We start from the raw sequence: 21,790 nt of genomic DNA on the forward strand, positions 1-21,790 counted from the left end.
CCAAAGTGTGACTGTTCGAGGGAAGAAGCTATTAGAGTAAAAAGCTTTCTGGCATTTAGGAACCTTAACAGTGAAGGGGTGTGATTTTGTTGCTAAGCAGGTTTGCTAGGGATAAGTACATGGAGAGGGCACAAGTGCAAAGAGTTCATCAGAGCACATTCCATTTTACTTTTCTTTCTTTTTTTTCTTTTGCTCATTTTCACCCTAAACAATGCATATTGTCATGTGGAATGTAAAGGGCTACTATTTAGGATCATGTCTAACAGAGGACTGTATAGAGTATATGTCTGTTCACATTACATTTCAACTTCTACAGGTTAGTACAGTCAGGGAAGCAGGAAACTGGGGAGAGAATTCTAAAGTCTTGCAGTCTGAGGGAAGAAACTATTAGAGTAGAAGGCTTTCCAGCATCTAAAAACCTCAACAATAAAGGGTTAGAATTTTGATGCTTGTTTGGTTAGTCAGGAGTATGTATGTCAAAAGGGCACAAGTGCTGAGAGTTCATCAGTGCACATTCCATTAAAGTATTTGAAAAACAGGCACAGGAATGTGACATTGCAATGATGGGACAGAGGTTAGAGTCTAGCCGATAGTGCGGATCTATTAGATTTCAGACTCTTTTGGATCCTGTCTAAGAGTGAGAGATTAGTAGTAGATGCTCTAGCCCAAATGTGGCAACAGCACTCCATAAAAATTGTGGCTTTGTAAAGATATAGGATGCTTTCTGATGTGATTAATTTTCTAGCACAGTAAAGGGAGCCTACCTTCTTTGCAGCAGCTTTGGCAATGTCCTCAATGTATTTGTTTTAATTCATGTTACCAGTGAATGTTAGGCTGAAGAGTTTGAAAGCTGGACTCTCATGTAGAGTGTTAGTTGTCATGGTAATTTGTGGTTGAGAAGGTTTTTTGTTTTGTACTTTTTTGTTACAAATTCATCCAACTTTCAGTTTGTCATTTTTTTTTTTTTTTTCATGGTTTGTTTGTATAAAGTAGTAGCATTCATGTGTGTATGTCTGTGTTTAAGTCTCCTACAGCCACTGGACCGATCATGACCAAACCTGACATGATGATGGTCCCCCCCACCTAGGGATGGTGCACACCATTTTCCAAGGTCAAGGTCAAAGATTTCAGTTACTTCAGGAAGTAGTTAAAATTTTTTAAATACCTTAAGCAATAGTTGCTCTTACAACATCCACTTACTGCAAGGGTGCACGCAAAGTGGGTACCCGAGCGTACAGTAAAATCCTTGCAAAATGCGGGTATCTTTCCTAGTATTATATATTTTTGATATTTTTTTTTATTTTTTTTTTTTTTAATTCAATTTTCGCCCCAAACAAGGCACAGTGCCACTTTAAAGCAGGGGGCTACTATTAGGGAATTAATTAGCGGGGTCATTATGAAGGGAGAAGAGTAGAAAGATGTTTGTTAACATTACACTTGAACTTCTGCATATCATTGCAGTTGGGAAAGCAGAATCCCGGAAGGGAGTTCCAAAGACCCGCAGTTCTGGGGAAGAAACTATTGGAGTAAAAGGCTTTCTTGCACCTAGGGATCTCCACTGTAAAGGGATGAGACTTAGTAGCTTGTCGGGTTTGTCGGGGGTAGTTACGTCGGGGAGGTACAAGTGTTTGCAGTTCGTCAGAGCATTCACCATTAAAGTATTTGTAGAACAGGCAGAGGGATGCAACATCTCGTCGATGGGACAGAGGTTGAAGCCCAGATGACAGTTCAGGACCTATCAGGTTTGCGACTCTTTTTTGAACCCTGTCCAGGAGCGAGAGACAAGCAGCAGATGCACCAGCCCAGATGTGACAACAGTACTCCATACATGGGCGAATGGTTGCCTTATAGAGGTATAGGATACTGGCAGGCGTAAGTAGTTTTCTAGCACGGTAGAGGGAGCCAACCTTCCTTGCAGCAGCCTTGGCAATGCTCTCAATGTATCTATTCCAGTTCATATTCCCTGTAAACGTTAGGCCGAGGAGTTTAAAAGAAGTACTTTCAGGCAATGTGTTCTTGGCCATTGCTATTGGTGGTAGAGAAGGTTTCTTGTAGTTATTGAAGGAAACAAGCTTAGTCTTAGCAGCATTGAATGAGACCAACCATTTTTGTCCCCATTCCACTACGGATTGGAGGTCATCCTCTAGTGTTTCTGCCATTTTCTTGGATATGTGTTCATTTGTTTTCCCCTCATATCTGTTATAGAGAGTGGTGTCATCGGCAAATATACCCATCTCCGAAACAATATTATCAGGGAGGTCGTTTATGAATATCAGGAACAATAGAGGTCCAAGGATAGACCCCTGAGGCACTCCCGCATTTATGTCATATTGTTTGGATGTACGTCCGTCGAGGACAACTTTGATTTTTCTATTACTTAAGAAGGATTTAATTACGTTATGAATTCTTCCAGTGATTCCATATGATCTAATTTTCCTTAGAAGACCATCGTGCCATACCCTGTCAAAAGCCTTAGATATATCAAGGGCCACCGCTCTACCCTCCCCTGTTTTATCCAATGAACGGTATATACGTTCAGAAACTACAGTTAAGATATCTGCTGTTGAACGGGCTTGCCTGAATCCATATTGTTTGTCAGTCAAGAGTTTAGCAGCTGTTAGGTGCTGGACTAGGGCTTTATTAACTAAGGACTCAAATATTTTGGCGAAAAGCGGGAGGAGGCTAATGGGGCGATAATTTAGTGGGTCAGTTCTTTCACCAGAATTCTTGAAGACTGGTACCACAGAGGCGGTTTTCCAGCAGTCGGGAAAACAAGATTCGTTAAGGCATTTATTGTAAAGTTTGGACAGAACTGGAGCAACCTTGGCAGAGCATTTTTTTAACAGCACAGCCGGGATGAGATCTGGTCCAGATGCTTTAGAGGTGTCTAGGTTTTTTATAATAGCATGTACCTGAGAAGGGGTGATTTTCAAGTCGTCAAGTGTGGCGTCTGTTCGCAGAGGAAAATCAGGGAGTGAGTGGTGTACCGAGTTCAGTGTGGAGTTTGAGGCAAACCGACTGGCAAGCAGATTAGCCTTGTCAGTTGCCGTGCAAGCAACCTCATGATTGTTTGTTAGTGGGGGAATAATTGACTGTCCATTATTAATATTATTATTAATATATATTGATATGGCATAATTGCATTGACACAACAATTCTCATTAGTCCAATGAAGTTAAGCAATGTTGAGATTAGCCAGCATCAGATGGGTGACCATTTGGGAATACTAAGCACTGTATGTATTCAAGTTAGTGGATATGCATAATGCCTGAAGAAGATGAATGCCCCTGTCTTGCAGAATTCCAGGTCACCCTTGGGCAAGGTGTATTACTTTTTAGCCTCCCTCTGATATTCTGAAGGTTTTTATCATACAGGGAGTAGATGGAGTTCCTGAATTGTGGTGAAGGCAATACAATATTATTAAAATTGTTAAAAAAAATACTTCATCAATATGTGATTTTTGGAATATAATATCTTTGGTCCGTGATGAGTACATATGTCACAAAAAATTTTTTGTTTGTACTTTTTTGTTTTTTTTAATTCAGTCGAATTATAAATTAGAACCATTTTTTTTTTTTCATTTTCACTCTATTTATGCTTTTCAATTTTTCCATTTTTAATTCTTTTTTTTTTTTTTTTTTTTTTTTTTTGGTAAAAATAATTTTTCCTTTTTTCTTTCAGGAATCTCTGCACGTCTGTTACAATGATGCATCAAATCAGTCGACAACTTCTGAAATGACCTTTCAAAGTACAACTGGCAATTTTGCTTCAATTCATGATAAAAAAAAATCTGTTAGTTCATTTTTTTTTTTTTTTTTGCTGTTTTTGTTTTCATAAACATAATTTATTTTAAGTAAAATGTTTGAAAAAAAGAAATTTACATCATACTCATTGCAAAACATATTTGTAATAATACATCCCCTTCGGTTATGTATTTTTGCTACTATGCATAATATAAATGTTAAAAGGCGATTACGAGAATTTATTCTTGACGTATCCTACCTCCTCCTCCAAAGCAGGAGATAATACTTAGGATTGCATGATGACCAAAGAACAGACATTACACTACCCCAAACAAAAGGAGGTAATGCCTGGGAGGATATCATGATGTCCAAACATATACTATAGTACCCTCCCAATGGAAGAGGTAGTGCCTGGGAGGAATGTCTCGTCACAATAAAACAGATGCTACAGTACATCCTCACTCTCCTTGAATTAAATCTCCATTTTTTTTATATATATATAAAGTTAGAAATGTATGTCTGCATATACGGTGACATGCATAAGTACTGGATACATGTAACTTTCTGTTATAACTAGTTTGTGTGTGCCATTTTGCCTGATATTTGGTAAGTAATATTTTGTAACATTGTTTTAGTTGTATGTGGAAGAAAAATTAAAACTCATCGTTGAATCTATTTTTTATCAAAGTTCCAAATTGCCCTATGCAGAAGTATTGGATCCATCAATTTAATATTTTGTTGCGTTGCCTCTGTTTTGTTTCACTGCTTCCAGTCGATTTCTGTAGTTGACCACAAGTTTTTCACACTGATCCACCATTACTTTATTCCATTCATTCTTGCATAATACCTCCTAATTGTTTGATATTTTGTGGATTTTGCTTATGAACTTTAACCTTCAAAGTATTCTACAAATTCTAAATTGGATTCGAGTCATGAGACTGACTTGGTCAATTGAAAGTACTAGTACTATTATTTTCAAAGCATTCCTTTGTAAGAATTTACTTATGTTTGAGATCATTGTTGTGTTGAAGCTCAAAATTCTAAAGAAGTTGCAGATTTCTGAAGGTTCTTCTCTAGAATCTACCTGTACATGTTATCATGGATAGCTTGTAACTCACCAGTGCCTTTGAATGAAAACCATTCCCGTATCATAATGGAAACACCCCCAAACTTAACTGTGGGGATGATCTTGTACTTGTTGAAGGCAGTGCCATTTTTTCATAAAGCATTTGTTGCTGTATTTCTTCCGAATAGTTCAACTTTCATTTCATCCGGCTCGATTACCTTTTCCCAAAACTGCATACCTTTTTTTCATAAGTTTCGACAAACTTTAATTGGTCTTTGACATGTTTGGTTTTCAATAAAGGTACTTTTCTTGGTGATCTTGAATGAAAGCCTGTACGATATAGAGCTCTGTGAATGTATTCCTTACATTAATTCTAGCACCCTCAAGATCAGTTTTAATTTCAGAACAAATAATGAATGTTTTTTGTTTTTTTTCAAATTTCTGCTGATCCACCTTGAAGTACTCTTATTTATTTTTCTTGGTCTTCCATTTCTTGGAAGGTTTGCCGTACCATCACCATACTTCTTATACTTTCTAATAATATTTCCGACTGTACTAGATCAATTTTTTTTTTTGTTAATTTTTTGGTAACCTTGTCCTCCTTTGTGATATGCTATGATTCTATTGAGTATATCTTTGATAATTTAGTTTTTACTACTTTTAATCCTTAAATTGCAGAATGCACATCAAGGTGTCAGATGATTAATAGCGTTATTTTGTAAACAATTGTGTAATTATCTAATTGGTCAGAGATAAAATTCCAATCGAAAATTTGAATATTTACAATTTTTTTAAAATACAAAATTTTGATTGGAAATTTGAAAAAAAGTGTCATATCCAATACTTTTGCATGGAGTAATTTTGAACTTTGATTTAAAAAAGAATGGAAAACAGTGTTACAAGATATTACTTACAAAATATCATCAGTTACATCTTTGACATATGTGGTGTTGTCGAGTTATTTGTTTTGTGATCCACAAGAATGAAGTTTATCTGTCATATTGTTTTGCTGGTCACTCTTTTTTTTTTTTTTTTTTTTTTTTTACAATGGAGTCACCACTTATCAAAGCCCAGAGGCCACTCGAGGATAAGGGTTAATAAGTGTACAGTGGTCAATGGGACAGTGACATAGTAATTGTTAGACTTGTTTACGTTGGACTTGAAGACAACCATATTATAGTCAGCCGGAAAGCAGGCAAATGGAAGAAAGTTCCACAGGTGTGTAGTTCTAAGAAAAAAGCTTAGTTCATGGAATCTACGTTTAGGTTTAGGCACAGATAAAGAGTGGGGAAAATTATTGATAGTGTTTTCAGCTAGAGGAGTGTTTCTCGTGAAAGTTTGGCAAGGGGGGGGGCATAGATTGGAGCTCAGACGAGCACTTGCCATGAAAATATTGATAAAGTAGAGACAAACTCGCAACATCTCTTCTGTGAGAAAGAGGTTGCAGGGAAGAGAAAAGAGCATCCCCCACAAGGCTACAAAGTCTATTTTGAACTCTATCAAGGCAGCTCTCTAGCAGCTCCTGCCCAGATGTGGCAGCAGTACTGCATCCTTGGATGTACCTGGCTCTTATATATATATATATATAGATAGAGAGAGAGAGAGAGAGAATTGCATCAGTAGCGAGATATCTACTGGATCGATAGGATTCCACCATTTTCCCAGCGATCTTGGCAACAGATTTGATGTACGTGTTCCATTTCATATCAGGGATAATGGTCAAGCCCAGGAGCTTATCAAAACATGGAGCCTCCTCAAGACGAGAGCCATTCATTTCAATTTATGCCAGATGAGGATCAGAGCGTTGATGATGTAAAGACAAAAGCTTGGTTTTAGATACATTTAAAGTAACCAGCCACCTCTTTCCCCATTGTACCACATGCTCAAGATCAGAAGAGAGAGAATCAGAGAGAACTTGGTCATTTACGGTCTTTGATGTACTGCCATAGATGGCAGTGTCATCAGCATAAATATCAATGAATGATCTAAGGATATGATTTAGAAGATCATTGATGTAGATTAGGAAAAGCTATGAAAGATAGCAAGTGTGTTATATTATGAATCGGTTGTAGAGAATGTATGTCTAAATTTTATCGGTTTCACTTTTTTTTCTAGGTGATATGTTTGGATGCAACAGATGGAGGACTTGGCATGTCATCTTCATCTGACGGAAAATTTAAAGTGTGGCAAACAGATACAGGAGAAGTGCGGGTATGTAATGGCATTTGCTTATTGAGTTGTATATTTATTATGGCACAAGATCTTTCTAGAATATAGCCAACCATTGTCTGTTTTGATAACTAGACAATACGCAGTGAGAAAGAAAAGTAAAAATATGTTTATTAGATTTCTTGATGATTGTTCAGAATTCAACCTAATAACAAAAAATTTAAAAATTCAAAAAAATATTTATGATGTCACAGAATGAAAATCTTGTATTCTAAAAAGTATGTCAATTGATCTAGATTTTTTTTTAGTTTTTTATTATTATTATTTTATTAAGAAAATCACATTTGATGAGGAAATGAGACATTCACCATATTTTTGAATGTTGAAGAAATCAAGGAAGACAACTGTTCAGCTACCGAGATTTTTTGTTTGTTTTAATTAGCCTTATAATGGCTACTAAATAATATTAATTTCTAAAAATTATAAAATTTGGTTTAAAAAAAAAAAAAAAAAAACCCAAAAAACAAAAAAAAAACTACTTGATACATTTTCATAATTTTTGGACTGTGACATTTTTGTTCCGTGAATGGTATATGCGTCATAAAGATTTTTCTGCATTTCTGTTTTTTTAATTAGGTTGAATTCTGAATAAGAACCAATTTCTTTTGTTATTTAATAATCCTCACTGATTTCATTTTATATGCATAACAGTAAAATAAAACCGAAATCTTGTTTATTTTATGAAAATCTTTTCTCTACAGTGAAAAGGTGGGATTTAGCTGATTGTCAGGGACACCAGAGCAGCAAGTTAGTCATTGAAGTACTTGTAAACAAGCACAGAGATGCAACATTGTGGTGATGAGACAGGGACTGGAATTTGGTAGACAGTGTGGGACTTATTTTTTTATTTATTTTATTTTTATTTTTATTTTTTTGGACCCTAAGAAGGAGAGTAGTGATTGGTGTACCAACCCAGATGTGATAAATATATTTTGCGCATTGGTGAATGGTGGCGTTGTAGAGATATAAAATACTGGTAGGTGTGGGAAATAAATTTTTGTAAAATTGGCAAGTTTTTTTTTTTTTCTTTTTTTTTTTCTTAATAAGAAAAGTAAGTTTAATTTTAAGAGGTTAATTTAGTTTGCTTGAAGGATTGTATAGTGTGTATATTAAGGTACTTTATATTAGACAATACAGAAATATAACAGATAAACACAAACTGAAGCAATTTAAGATAATTTTTCTTTTTTTTTTAAATCCATTGTTATTTTTTAAACTTCAAAGTGTAAGGTCAGTATTAATACTGTAAATTTTTATTTTTTTTATTCCATGCATTTACAACTTTACTTGTATTTCATTTAAGTTTAATTTTTATTCTCTGCATTCTGGCTACGTTGGTTGGAATTAAGAAAGTAATTATTTAAATAATTAAAAAAAAAATACAAGAAATATTTATGATGTCACAGAATGAAAATCTTATATTCAAAAAATTATGTAAATTGGAGACAGATTCACCATGTTTTTGAACGTTGCAGAAATCAAGGGAGACAACTGTTCGGCTACCGAGATTTTTTGTTTGTTTTAATCAGCTTTGTAATGGCTACGAAATAATATTAATCGCTAAAAATTGTAAAATTTGATTTTCTTAATAATTTATACAATACAATACAAAGATGTGACAGATCAACACAAACTAAAGCAATTAAAGATATATAATGGTTGAACAAGCTATGCCGATTCACCCTTTATTGATATAATGTATATGTTTTTATGCTTTTATAACATTGTGTTATACTTATATCAGTGTTGCCTGATGGAAATTCTGTATGGTATGATATTTTTGGAACATTTTCCTTCTTCAGGTATGCATTTGACTTATTTCAACCTTGCATATGGAGGCTGATCTAAGTAGAAGCAGAAATTAGAATGGACCTGGAATTAATTTTTTTTTATTTTTTTATTTTTTTTAAATCCATTCTTATTCTTTAAGCTTAATGTAGGGTCAGTGTTAATTCTTGAACTTTTTATTTATTTTTTTATTTTGTGCATTTACAACTTTATTTGTATTTTATTTCTTATATTTATTCTCTGCGTTCTGGCTAAGTCAGTTGGTTTAAACTTAGCTAGTATAAAGGAGACATCAAGTTACATATATATATATATATATATATATATATATATATATATATATATGAATGTATATATATATATGAAATATATATATATATATATATGAAATGTGAACAAACATCTTGTTGCCTAATTTTCTATTAAGGTTGCTTCCCCTCAAAAAATCTGACTCCTATCACAGTGGCTCCTTGCACTTTAGTTGCAATATGCATTGTTTGGGGTGAATAAGAATAAATAAAATACAAAAGTTGTAGTAGCAGTCATAGATATTAATCTTTATTTTTTTCTTTGTAGCTAGAATAATGGAAGTAATTAAAAACAACAAATAACTTCATTATTTGCTTTGGGGTTTGGTTAACATTTTACAGCAAATATCACTAGACAAACTGCATTTTCCAGCCAATATCTGTGATGGTGGGTGCCTCAAAAACATATGTCCATTCACTTTAACATTAAACTGTTAAGAGGCAAACTTTATCTTGCTTCTCTACCACATACTTCCTTCCATGATGTAACTTCCCAGTAAACCTAACTACTAACTTATCCTATAAATAGCAATACTCATCGACCATAAAATGCTCTGGATAATTACAGATTTTAAGGTAGTTCTACTAAAATAGTTATATTTTAAAAACCAAAACACATTAAGTTCTCAAAATACCGCCATTTTGTTGGGAAATGAATATCCTTTCACATGTTTTATTCAATAATAATCAGCATGATATATTTGGAGAGTTTTTAGCAAATAAAGTTATGAAAATCTTAACGCTTATAAAAGAGTGATTTTAGTTATTTTTTTTATGAACACCCATGTGCTTCTAAAAGTTTATTACCATGCTTGTATATGGAATTTCGTCACAAAATTTGGAAAATTATAAAACAACAAAAAATCAATCTCACTTATTGGGATACAAAGTAAACTGGTCCATTCATTTTTTTTTTTTTTTTTTTCTAAATATTTTCGTTCCACAACTAATAAGTAAATCAATATTTTTATCATTTTTATGTGTTAAAATGATAATTATATATTGATTTTAATTAGTTTATCCCCCCTAAATTCTAACCCCTTTTCAGCAACAGTAAACTATTAGACTTGATTGCTTGGTTATAAGCTATAAGCAAGCAGCTTTAGTAGCAGCAGCTGTTGGCTGTTTAATCGATGAAACTTTAATAAATTATGTTTACAGGTTTATTTTGAAAAACAAAAATTGTTACAAAATTAATATGGTTTGTGGTTCTTTTATAAAATAGTGGTTCCCTCAAGAAACATTGGTTTTCAAATATACTCAACTTTTGAACTTGTAGTAATGAGTGACTTTCTAGTTGCCAATTTTTAAAAGTAAAAAGGATTCTACTTTTTTAGGCGATTATATGCAAATACCCTAAAAACCTTGAAAAATTGACCACAAAAATGTATATTTAAATTTAGAGTTAAGAGGCATCAGTTTCGCATATAAAGTTAATGTATAATGAAACTCCATTTCCTGACCACTCTTGCCTTTTAAAGCAGACAAAGACATTTTAAAAACACACGTAATCATCTTAAAAGGAAATGCACAGGATTTATTTCCCATAAAAAAATTAGTTACTGCCCTAAAATCGAAGATTATTTTATATTATATATACATTTAATTTCTGCCAAGTTTTTCAGTGTGTTCATATGTAATCCCCCCCCCCAAAAAAAACGGGGGAGAATCACATATTTGAGGGAGGCAGGTGGAGCAGAAGGTGTTAATGTACAATGATATCAAAGAAATCTTGCAATATATTAATTTTTAAACAGTCCTAGTATTAGATTTCAGTTTCTTATACATAAAATGCATTACAATTCAACATTGAGTTTTCTAACTTTTTTTTTTTTTTTTTAATGGATACATGGAATTTTTATGGTATTACAACATATTCATGTAAATTTATGTAAATATTTATGTAAAATTTCAAATTTTTAAACCAAAAATTGGCTGAGTAATTTGGTAGAAACTGGAGAGGTCAAATTTTTAAAAAATTTGACCCCAATTTTGACCTCTTAACATTTATTGTTTTGGGCTCAAATCAAATTAAAAAGTTTGATCAATGTCCAAGTAACCTACATTAAAAATTTCAAGTGTTTAAACTCAAAATTGGCAGAGGAGTTTCGTAGAGTTTTAAAAAGTCAAATTGTTGAAATATGACCCCTTGACACCCAAATTTCTGGCCAAAAACCGATTAAAAAGATTTTCCCAAATCTCTGTACTCCGTATATCAAATCTCAAGTCTCTAGACTGAAAATTGAGTTATTTGGTAGGGAAATGTACACACACACACACACACACATTTTCACTTTTATAGATATATAGATATAAATTTTTTTCTTTTCTTTTTTTTTATGCAATATTTTCCAGAGAGATTTAGTCGGTCATATTGGAGATGTGTACACATGTCGTTTTTTTCCATCTGGTATTGTTGCATTGAGTGGTGGTGCTGATCTCCGACTTAAAGTTTGGTCAATAGAAACGGGCAAATGTGCAGCAACATTTCTTGGACACAAAGGAGGTTAGATAATTTATTTTGATTTCTTGCGCTTTTCTATATTAAAAAAAGGCTAATAAATGCTTCTTAAGTAAATTGTCCTCTAACCAAAGAAATTTCTATGACTCAGCATGGTACGACTTTTTTGGACCAGCTTGATTCTGTTGTTGGCATTAGTTCTCTGCGATTCTGAAAAGAATGTTGGCTCCTTCTACTGTGATAGAAAACTGCTTTTCCCATGCATGGAGTATTGTTGCCACATGTGGGCTGATACATTTAATACTACTCTTCCTCTTGAACAGGATCCAAACAAGAGTTTTAAACCTAATTGCAATCAGACTCCAACCTCTGCCCCATCACCACAATGTTGAATCCCTGTGTTTGTTTTGTAATGTACTCTGTCTCGCAGTAATTGTGTCCCCTCAATGTAAATACCCCAATAAAGAGCAAAAATCTTACTCATTCATTGTAAATGCTGGAAAGCTTTCTATTTTAATAGCTTATTCCCTGAAGCTGCTAAACTTTGGAATTCCCTCCCTCTTTTCTGCTTTCCTCACTGTACTAACATGCAGAAATTTAAATATAATTCAAACATCTCGCTGATCGCCTCCCTACATAGTGCCCCTGTAGACATGCTTCCAAATAGTAGCCCCTTAAGTTCAAGTGGCAAAAAAAGCTGACAGTTAAATTATACATCTGATGAATTCCTTATATCACTAGAGCTGAAGAAGCTTTAGTTTAATAAGAGCGTGATGGTTATGACCAATGGTCCTCACCTGCATATTCTAAAAAAATCTTGGCAAGTTTCCTTGTGGAGTTTGCAAATCTGATGTTGTCAGTAGCTCTGCATTCTATATAGGCTGTTGCATTTGGTTCATAGGAGATGCAGTATGTTGCAAAAAAAGATTGATACCTATTAGAAAACTATTTCTCTAGAAGGTATGTTGGTATTACTCATCTAATTAAAGACAGACTAGTTTGTGGTGTACTTATTTTGACATTCAAATGTAGTGGCTGGATTAACTCCATCTAGAGAATTTACTGCATCCCAAATGAATGCTGACCCGTTGCGACAGTTCATCACAGTAGCAGATAGCTAATCAGTTTCAGTTTCATTGAACCTCATAGAGGCAAGGACCCAGGCCCAGCTTAATATCCTGTTTCACCATTCTGAGCCAGGTTTTTAGCTGACTTTCGCATCATTTTTTCCAACCATGCTAGTTCAGTGACTTTGTATATGAAATCATGTGGGTGACGATCAAGAGTGTGAACCAGCAGACATCTCAAGAGAGCTTGTTGCAGAGAGGATATGTTGCAGTGAGAACGAACAATGGCATTCAAAATGAACTGTTACCCACAAACATAAAAGATGCAATGCAAACAGTAGTGATTGAAGTTTTCAAAGTTTGCTTTGCTCTCATCAACCAGGTTTTACAATAGAATGCTGCGTACGAGAGCTTCATATGTGCAGATTTTATTAGCAAGTTTGATTTCAAAGCCGAGATCAAAGATAGCAGAAAGCAAAATGAGCATTGCTGATGTGATTGTTGATATCCTCCTCTCCTTGACCTGTTGTTGTGATAAAGCCAAAGTATTTGAAACGATCAACCTCTTTAAGGACATCGCTGTCAAAGGCGATTGGTTGTCTTTTGTTTGGGAGAAAACTGGCAATCAAGAGCTTCATCTTTCGAGTGTTGATATTCATGCTGAGCTTAGAGGCATAAAACTATCTTGTCTATCATAGATTCGAGTGTCATTTTCATAGTCAAGGTCTGACAGTTGGAAATCACAAACAGCGGTGATACCAAGAAAGTTTGCATGCTTGCCAGCAGATGGCTGTTTTTTTTTTTATACTGCACCTGATAATTTATCCTTATTTTGAGATTATATCTTATCTTTCCTAAGTTCAACCCTAGTTATGGCTTCACAGACAAATTCAAATGGCAGCTACCATATTAAACATTAATATTCTTAATTATTCATATTTTAATTTCATTTCATTTATTCATTTACATTTAATGCTTGTTTAAGTTTTTAGTAATCTCTAGTGGTTTAGCGACTTGGTTGATGTATAACTGATACATAAGGATTGTGTTGATTAATTATGGTGAATTTGGATGGTCTGGCAAAATGGTTAATCTCACAAGGTTCTGAAAGGCAAGGGTGCCAGAAAATAATTGCTACACATATATTTCACATGATTCTGTTCATTAATAAATGATTAAGTGAATGAAGTGGTTACATTTTGCCATAATGAATATCTTTACACTTTTTGACACTTTGTGATTCTCAACTTCAGATACAGATTCAAAAATTGGTTGACATCTAATGATGCAATTTGTATAAGATTTTAAATTGCTATCATATATTCAGGAGATTCATATGACTATTTTATCAACTGATTTGTAGCATTTATTATCCTGGTCAGCTTGAATCGGCTTCTTTCCAAGCAAGTACAGTGTCTCTGACCATCACAGCCCACTTTCATTGATCTTGAGCAAGTTCACGCAATTAGCTAGTCAATCCTGATTCTATGGTCAAAACCAACTACTTGTAGACTTGACAATCCTGCCAAGTCACCTTTGTAGTTATTTTATTAAAATAAATTAAATATTTATATATATATTTTTTCTCTTTTAGCTGTATTGGACACTGCTATTGTAGAACGTGGTCGTAACATTGTCTCTTGCAGCCGTGATGGAACTGCCAAACTTTGGGATTGTAGTCAACAAATGTGTCTTGACACTTTTGAAGGAATGGCGGGAAATATCAATGGTATTTCTGTTGGAGTCACGGAAAACTCATTTGATCTTGGACACCCTGAAAATCCACCTGGTGAGAACATAATTTTTTATTACTGTTGCCTTTTTATTTATTTTTGTTTACATTTTAGTGCTTATTTTTCTTGAGAAACATGCCAGTTCAAAATAACAGTAAAACATGGATATACTTATCAGTGAAAAATATTAGTATCCACCAGAAATTATGGGAAGTTATCAAGTAGAATTTTAATAAAAAATAAATTGAATTTTTAGTCAATGAACCCCAAATGATGAAGACACCAAATGGTTTTATGGTTCAGAGTTTGTTGATTCCAAATAGTAAATTAATTTGATATTTATTAAAATTCTTAGATTGTCCAACTTTTAACAGCATGAAATGCATTTTTACCAACAGTCAGATAAGCCTCAAGACACATACGTTATGAGAGTCTGGTCCATTCTTCTATACGGATGCGAATGCTGAACCCTAACCAATGACACAAAACAGTGACTGAAAGCTGTGGAGATGTGGTTCATCCAGAGAATCATAAAAGTCTCACGGACAAAAGAAAGACAAATGTAGAAGTAATGGACATGGCTGGATACAAGAGATCCCTTTTCTCATCAGTGAAAGATGGCTCAAATTTTTGGGTTATATAATCAGGGCTGACAGACTAAAGAAACTGCTATGGCAAAATATGCAGAAGCAAGAGCAGAGGAAGACAACACACAAAATTCCCAGACAATTTAAACAAATTTGCAATGAATAACAATGAGCTCATGAGTTTTTGCAGACAATTTAAACAAATTTGCAATGAATAACAATGAGGTCATGAGTTTTTGCAGACAATTTAAACAAATTTGCAATGAATAACAATGAGCTCATGAGAAAGCCTGAAAACAGGGAAGAATGGAGAGTCATGATTGTCGATGTCTGCAAGACCAGACAGACACTTGAAGAATTAAAATTCTACTGATTTATTTTCCATAATTTTTAATGCTCATTAATATTTTTCACTGATAAGTATATCCATCAGTTTTACTGTTATTTTATTTTTAACTGCCATATTTCATATGTATCTCGATAAAAATGAGCACTTTTTTTTTTCTTTTTTAAATACCTTCAAATGACAAATGACAAATTTTCGATTGAGAGTTGTAAGGCTTATTATAATTTAATGCTGTATAAATGAACTTGATTTTTGTAAAAGAAACTGTTGTTTTTTGTTTTTTTAATTACTGTTTCTTAATTAGTGTCATTTTGAAGGTTAGACATAAGTTGAAAGAGTAAATGAGTAGGAATTTATGCTTTTTATTTCTAAGACATTTATAAATTCTACAAAATTAGCTTAATACGTTGAAATTTATAATGCAATGCAAATAACCAGACTGACGATGATGGTTTAGAAAATTTAAATAAAATACTATTACACATAATCTATGACGTTCATGGTCATCATTTATCCATGTGTTCCAGCTAATCAAGAAGGGAAATCTGGAACACCACATGAAGTTTCCAAATAAAACATTCAAGAAAATCACAAATTAATATATATATATATATATATATATATATATATGACTGTTCAAGGGACATTACTTGTATTGGATTTTGGAGTGGCTTCCCCTGAAAGTAAACGCATTATCTGTATCCGTGTAAAGGATTAACTTATGACGTCTGAGGAGAACCCGATCATTCATGGCTCAACTGTTGAGGAGATTCTTAGCTTTCATAAGATCTTGTTAGTGAATATTTGCATCATGTGACTTTTGTATATGGAGTTGTGAAGATCCTTGTTCAACACTTTCTTCATAGTCACTACTCCAACACCCGTCTATCTCTTGCCAGTATGAGTATACCATTTTCTTTTTTAAACATAAGAAAAAATAAAGTTAGATTTTTCACACTGCATAAATAAGAAATTTTTAAACTCATAAGAAATGGGAAATTATCAGTCAAGCAAATTTAGTTTCGGTGATAGAATGTAAATACTTAATAGTGTATAAAAATGCTCAGAATTCCTTTTCTATGAATTTTTTGAATAATCAGGAAAGAGGTTAAAAAACATTTGGATCTATTAGATTTCAAAGGCCCCAGAAATAAGCAACTCTTGAAGTGACGGATTCAAGTCTACAACAGTTTCTTCCGGTTTGAGGAAAAAAAGGAGGGGCGTATTAAATAATTTACTATTATATGAAAGGAACTTTGTCTGTGTATTCGTGTGTGTGAGTTTGTTCCCTATGGACTCGGAAACGGCTGGACTGATTTTTATGAAATTTCACACAAATGTACTTTACGTATCTGGCAGTGTTCTTGAATAGGTTTTGTATCGAAATGTCTTTGATAAGTATCAATAATTGAAAAAATCCAATGAATGAAAAACAGGCGATTTGGACTAAAGTTAACGCTTTATACAGCCTTACATCACAAGTACATTGGAGAAGTTTTATTACTACACATCACAAGTACATTGGAGAAGTTTTATTACTACACATCACAAGTACATTGGAGAAGTTTTATTACTACACAAGCAAAAAAGAAAAAAGACTTGGCATATAAAATATTTGACAGGGGTGTGTTCGAAATGAATGCTTTTGTTTAGAGCACAGTTGAACTATGATACTTAACTTTCACATTTTAAACTTTAATTCAAGCCATTATATATAAAATAATTTTATAAAATAAACAGTAGGTTCTGTATAGTGTAATGTAGACTAAGTCACTGTGGGGAGGCATGTGAAGCTTCCTCTCGATGCATCATGATGGGCCTCTAACTAGAACAGGCAATTGATTTGATTGACTGATTTTGTTGACAATAAAAATACAGGAATGTGAAACCTCCGTTGATCATCAACGTTCAATCCCGGGCAACATCGAGTCTCCTTGTTAGTTATATAATGATATAAATATAATTGTAGAGAATTTAGGGTGCTGAAAGCATAAACTACCCCCAAAATAGAATCTTCTGTTTTGACAAATATGGACAGCATTTCATTTATTTATTAAAAGTTTTGTAAATGAAAGACAAGTGCTCCAAAAAATAAATTTTTAATACCCTTTCTGTTTTCTCAAAATAAATCTTTTCCTACATTAAAAATCAAACTTGTGATGCCAAACGAAAAAACTCGGGGTTTCTTATATGTTTACAGTGTGTGCAGGTCAACCAGAAGAAACCAGTGGAGACCAGAATTTGTTGCTTTCACAGTCGTTTGTTTCTGGTGTCTTTAAAAACTAATTGATCCAAACATTTCTTTTTTATAGGAGAGAAAGAAGTTTTAACTGAAGGTAAAATGCTGCTGATGGCGTGTGAGAACAACACACTTTTATCATATGGACTTCAGTCGCGAAAGAAGGTAATGCTGTTTCCGTTTTTATTTTCATGTTCTGATGATGTCACCCAACGTGCATTTCGGTTCTTCTATTCTATTTCCAAATAAAAGTCAAAGCTATCACTGATTTCAGTTTAGAACTTAAAGGTGAATCCTAAATATACAATAGATTGTGATATATAATTGTTTTCCGCAATCATACACACCATAACTGACACATATACCAAGACAGTCATCAACAAAAAAATCATAGTCTTACATAATAGATGTCCCTATGTTGAATAGCAATTACATCAGCTAGTGTTAATCATGACAAGAGTCGAACTAAATACGTATCAAAGTGACACAAAGTTTAGGAAATAAACAAGTTCTCCTGATAATAAAGAGGAAGAGATTTTGTGTAAGGTTAGTCAAGGTCAAGAACAGTAAAACAAAGAGACGTCAACAATATAGTGCATAATGTCATGGATATCAAGGTTGACAAAGGAACTGAGGTTTCAGTTAGTCTATCTATGAATGCGGCATGAGATAGATCATCCATTACGTTGTAATCACTGAAAGGAAAACTGATAATTGACAAGAGTGAAATGCCCTCATAAGATCTGTTTGCTGTGTCCACTTTTTTTTTTTATCTTTAATAAGATAGTTAATTAGTTAAGAGAATGTTAGTGTTTCTCTCAAGTGTTAAATATTTCTCTCCAAAAATAAACATTAAGACACTCAGCCATACCTCATCTCCTTTTGTACCTATAATACATATAAAAAACTTTTAATGAAAACATTACATTCTACTCGAGTTTCACCTTCTTTTGGTGCTGATTCAGAACATGAAATTGGAGCCAACCAAATGCACAGTGGCAACTTTGTCAATGCCTGGTGGTTTAATGACAGAGTAAACAGAATCAAGTTAGAATTATAAATCAAGAATTATAAGGTTCGACTTTAATTGCAATTCCTTGGATTCCAAAACTTCTGATTTATTTTACAGTTTTTTCAATATTCAGAATGTTGATTCTTTTGAGATTTAAAGATTCGACTCTGACTCTGACTTCTTCCAAAATCTCTGACTCTGCAATCTTCATACAGGTACTTCAGATTTCGAATCCTAAATAGAATTCAAAACTGACTTCAAAACCTAGTACATGATGCCCTTTTCTCTTCCCTGCAACCTCTTTCCCACAGAAAAGTCATTGAAAGCCTGTTTCTGCTCTGTCGTTATTTTCATGGTACGTGCTTGTCTGAGCTCCAATCTATGGTCCCCCTTGCCAAACTTTTACAAAAAACACTCAACTAGCAACAACCACTATCAACAATTTCCCCCACTCTCTATTTGTGCCTAAATCTGAATGCAGATTCCATGAACAAAACTTCTTTCCTAGAACTGTCTGCCTGTGGAACACTTCTGCTGGCCTGTTTCCTGGCTGACTAAAATATGGTTACTTTCAAGTTCAATATAAACAAGTTCTTGTTAGCTGTCCCCTTAAATAATTATATCCCAATTTCTACCATTAATGATTACTACACTACCACCTTACATTCATTAACCTTTATCCTCAAGTGGCCTTTGGGCCTTGGTTAATGACTCGCTTGTAAAAAAAAAAAATTAGGTACTTAAACCATCTGAAAGATAACATTTCCTTTTATGACTGTTTACCTAGAAGTTTTATATTTTAGTTTTTCTTTGATTCAAATGTGTGTCTAATCTTGCCAATTTGTTTCCATTACTGAAATAAGAGATAGGTTTATTTTATTTTATTTTTTTGCATAGTAGTCGCCACATATCAAGGCCCAAAGGCCACTTAAGGATAAGGGTTAATGAGTGTACAGTGGTCAATGGGACAATATCTTAGTAATCGTTAGTAGTGGAAGTATTAGTGTAAAAGTGAACTCAGCTGCCCTTGACTAAACTTGACTGCTTTTTGCTGAATCAATAGTTTGCATTTATAACCATTCCTTTGGTTATATCAAACAAAAAAATGACCATTTGCTTTATCCTCTATACCCCTCATTATGATATAAAAATTTTAATCAGAATGCTTGTTCTCAACGTTCGATTGAAATAAAAGAAATAGTTTTCTTTTAAACTGTACAAAATAATATTTTTTATTTGACATTACTTTAAATTAAAAAAAAAGGAGTGCTTCTATATTATTAGAGCAAAAATCAAAATATTGAATTTAAAGTAAAACAAATGGTACATAATTGTCATGTTGCAAAGCATAACAAAAATTACAAAAAACGATATGGTAGAAAAAAAAGTATTAATGAAAAAAGAAAATTGTGAAATCGGGCGAAATCACTATATTTCACTTAATAATGAGACTAGTTAAAAGGGGAGATAATTAAGTTCTGTTGCTCACATCACGTGATGCAACGTAATTCAGAATCTCCAACAAATTTGTTCTCTAATATAAACTTAAGCGAAAACTGTTTTTCATTAATAATTATTTTTCTACCTAATCATTTCTGTAATTTTTGGATATGTTACTATTTGCGACATGACTATTATCTAGGCACCATTTGTTTTACTTGAAATTCAATATTTCCATTTTTGATTTTGCTCTTACAAAATAGAAGCACCAAAAATAAGTTTTTCTATATTAAATTTATGAATTTACTTTATGGTCCGTTTTGATAAAAACATTCAAAGATCAACTTAACAAACACATCATCTTTCCTCTGTTGTTGATAACGGGCCTGGCTTGGTCTATAAATAAAATTCTTAACAAAAACCTTAAACTATATAATAAATATGTGTGTCTGGCTTGCTTCAATAATCATGTATGCAAATTTGATTTTTATGAGCAAAACAGGAGGTACTTAATTTCAATAATAACTGATAATAATAATAATAAGAAGGAAAGAATCATCCATGCAAATTTAAATTTTATGAATAAAGAAGTCTTAATACTATCTGATAATAAAAAGAAAGGAAAGAATTTCTTTCGCATTTAATACAGACACAGAAATATTCCTTTACTATTATTAAAACATAATAAGTGGAGAGAGGGTTTTGTTTTTTATCAATTTGTTTTGTTTTTTTCTCATTTCATTGATTTTAAGTAAGGAATAAGAAATTAAATTGCGAAGCAAGTGGGTAAAACCTGCAAGTTATTAATAAATCTTATTTCTTTAACAATGTATTTTTTTATTTGAATAAATATTTTACTAATTAAAAATTATATCGATTTTGAATTGTTTCATTTGATCAATATCTACTTACAAGTAAAAAATTAATATTTTTTTCATACTTCAGAACATATTTAAAAAGCCACAAACAAACCAATTTATTGAAATTTAATGAAATCATTATCATGTTGTATGAATCCATACATTCTGTTGTTAGCATTGGTTTCCTGATATCTCTGGAGTCAGAATTCTTTCTAGAAAGACATTAGGTATTTACAGGAAGGACCGCATGAACGTTTCCAACATCCTTAGTGAAAATGATTTTGTGAAACAAACCTGGAACACCCAGGTCATTAGTCCATGTTGTTAACCACTTGACCACCATCACCAGAAAATAAAAATTGAAGTGCATTCACTAATAGGGTTAAATGAAAAGTGACCAACACTATGACGGGAGGAAAAGATGCAGTTCAAACTGTTGCTAAGGATGCTGGAAAAATGGCTGGATCATTCTACTGCTCCAGAAAATACCTGACTACTGATGTAAACCTCTACCTGTATAAGAGTCAGATATGTCCAAAGATGGAGTACTACTGCCGAATATGGGAAGGTGCTGCTTGGAACACTCTTCATTGCCTTGACAAAATCAACTTCATCACTTTGTAGAAGATGGGTTCTTTGTTTCCAGTGACTCTTTTCTCACAGAAGAGATGCTGCTAGTCTCTTTCTACTCTATGATTATTTCCATGAAAGATACCTGACTGAACTATACTCTCCAGTTCTTATTTATAAGAAATTCACAACAAGAACTCCTTTTGTTATCACAACGCTAAAGAACTGTCCTTTCCTTCCTACATCGACTTAACATTAAACAGAATTTTCATAAGTCAAGTTCCTTTTCAAGAGCTTCCAATTTGGAATATATTATACCATAGGATTTCTTCCCTGTGGGA

General features: G+C 33.2%; 1 protein-coding gene across 1 annotated transcript in view; it reads left to right on the forward strand.

The window, feature by feature from the left end:
* LOC145286226 (proteasomal ATPase-associated factor 1-like) overlaps positions 1-21,790 on the forward strand; it is a 55,779-nt gene that overhangs the window by 22,878 nt on the left and 11,111 nt on the right. Inside the window, exons 4-8 of the mRNA XM_080135041.1 lie at positions 3,682-3,792; positions 6,925-7,020; positions 11,490-11,640; positions 14,257-14,451; positions 17,641-17,732. Coding sequence (XP_079991167.1) covers positions 3,682-3,792; positions 6,925-7,020; positions 11,490-11,640; positions 14,257-14,451; positions 17,641-17,732 — 645 coding nt within the window. The remainder of the gene's footprint in view (positions 1-3,681; positions 3,793-6,924; positions 7,021-11,489; positions 11,641-14,256; positions 14,452-17,640; positions 17,733-21,790) is intronic.

The sequence above is a fragment of the Euprymna scolopes genome, chromosome 10 (assembly GCF_053919585.1).
Source record: "Euprymna scolopes isolate OS-2025 chromosome 10, ASM5391958v1, whole genome shotgun sequence".
Lineage (NCBI taxonomy): Eukaryota > Metazoa > Mollusca > Cephalopoda > Sepiida > Sepiolidae > Euprymna > Euprymna scolopes.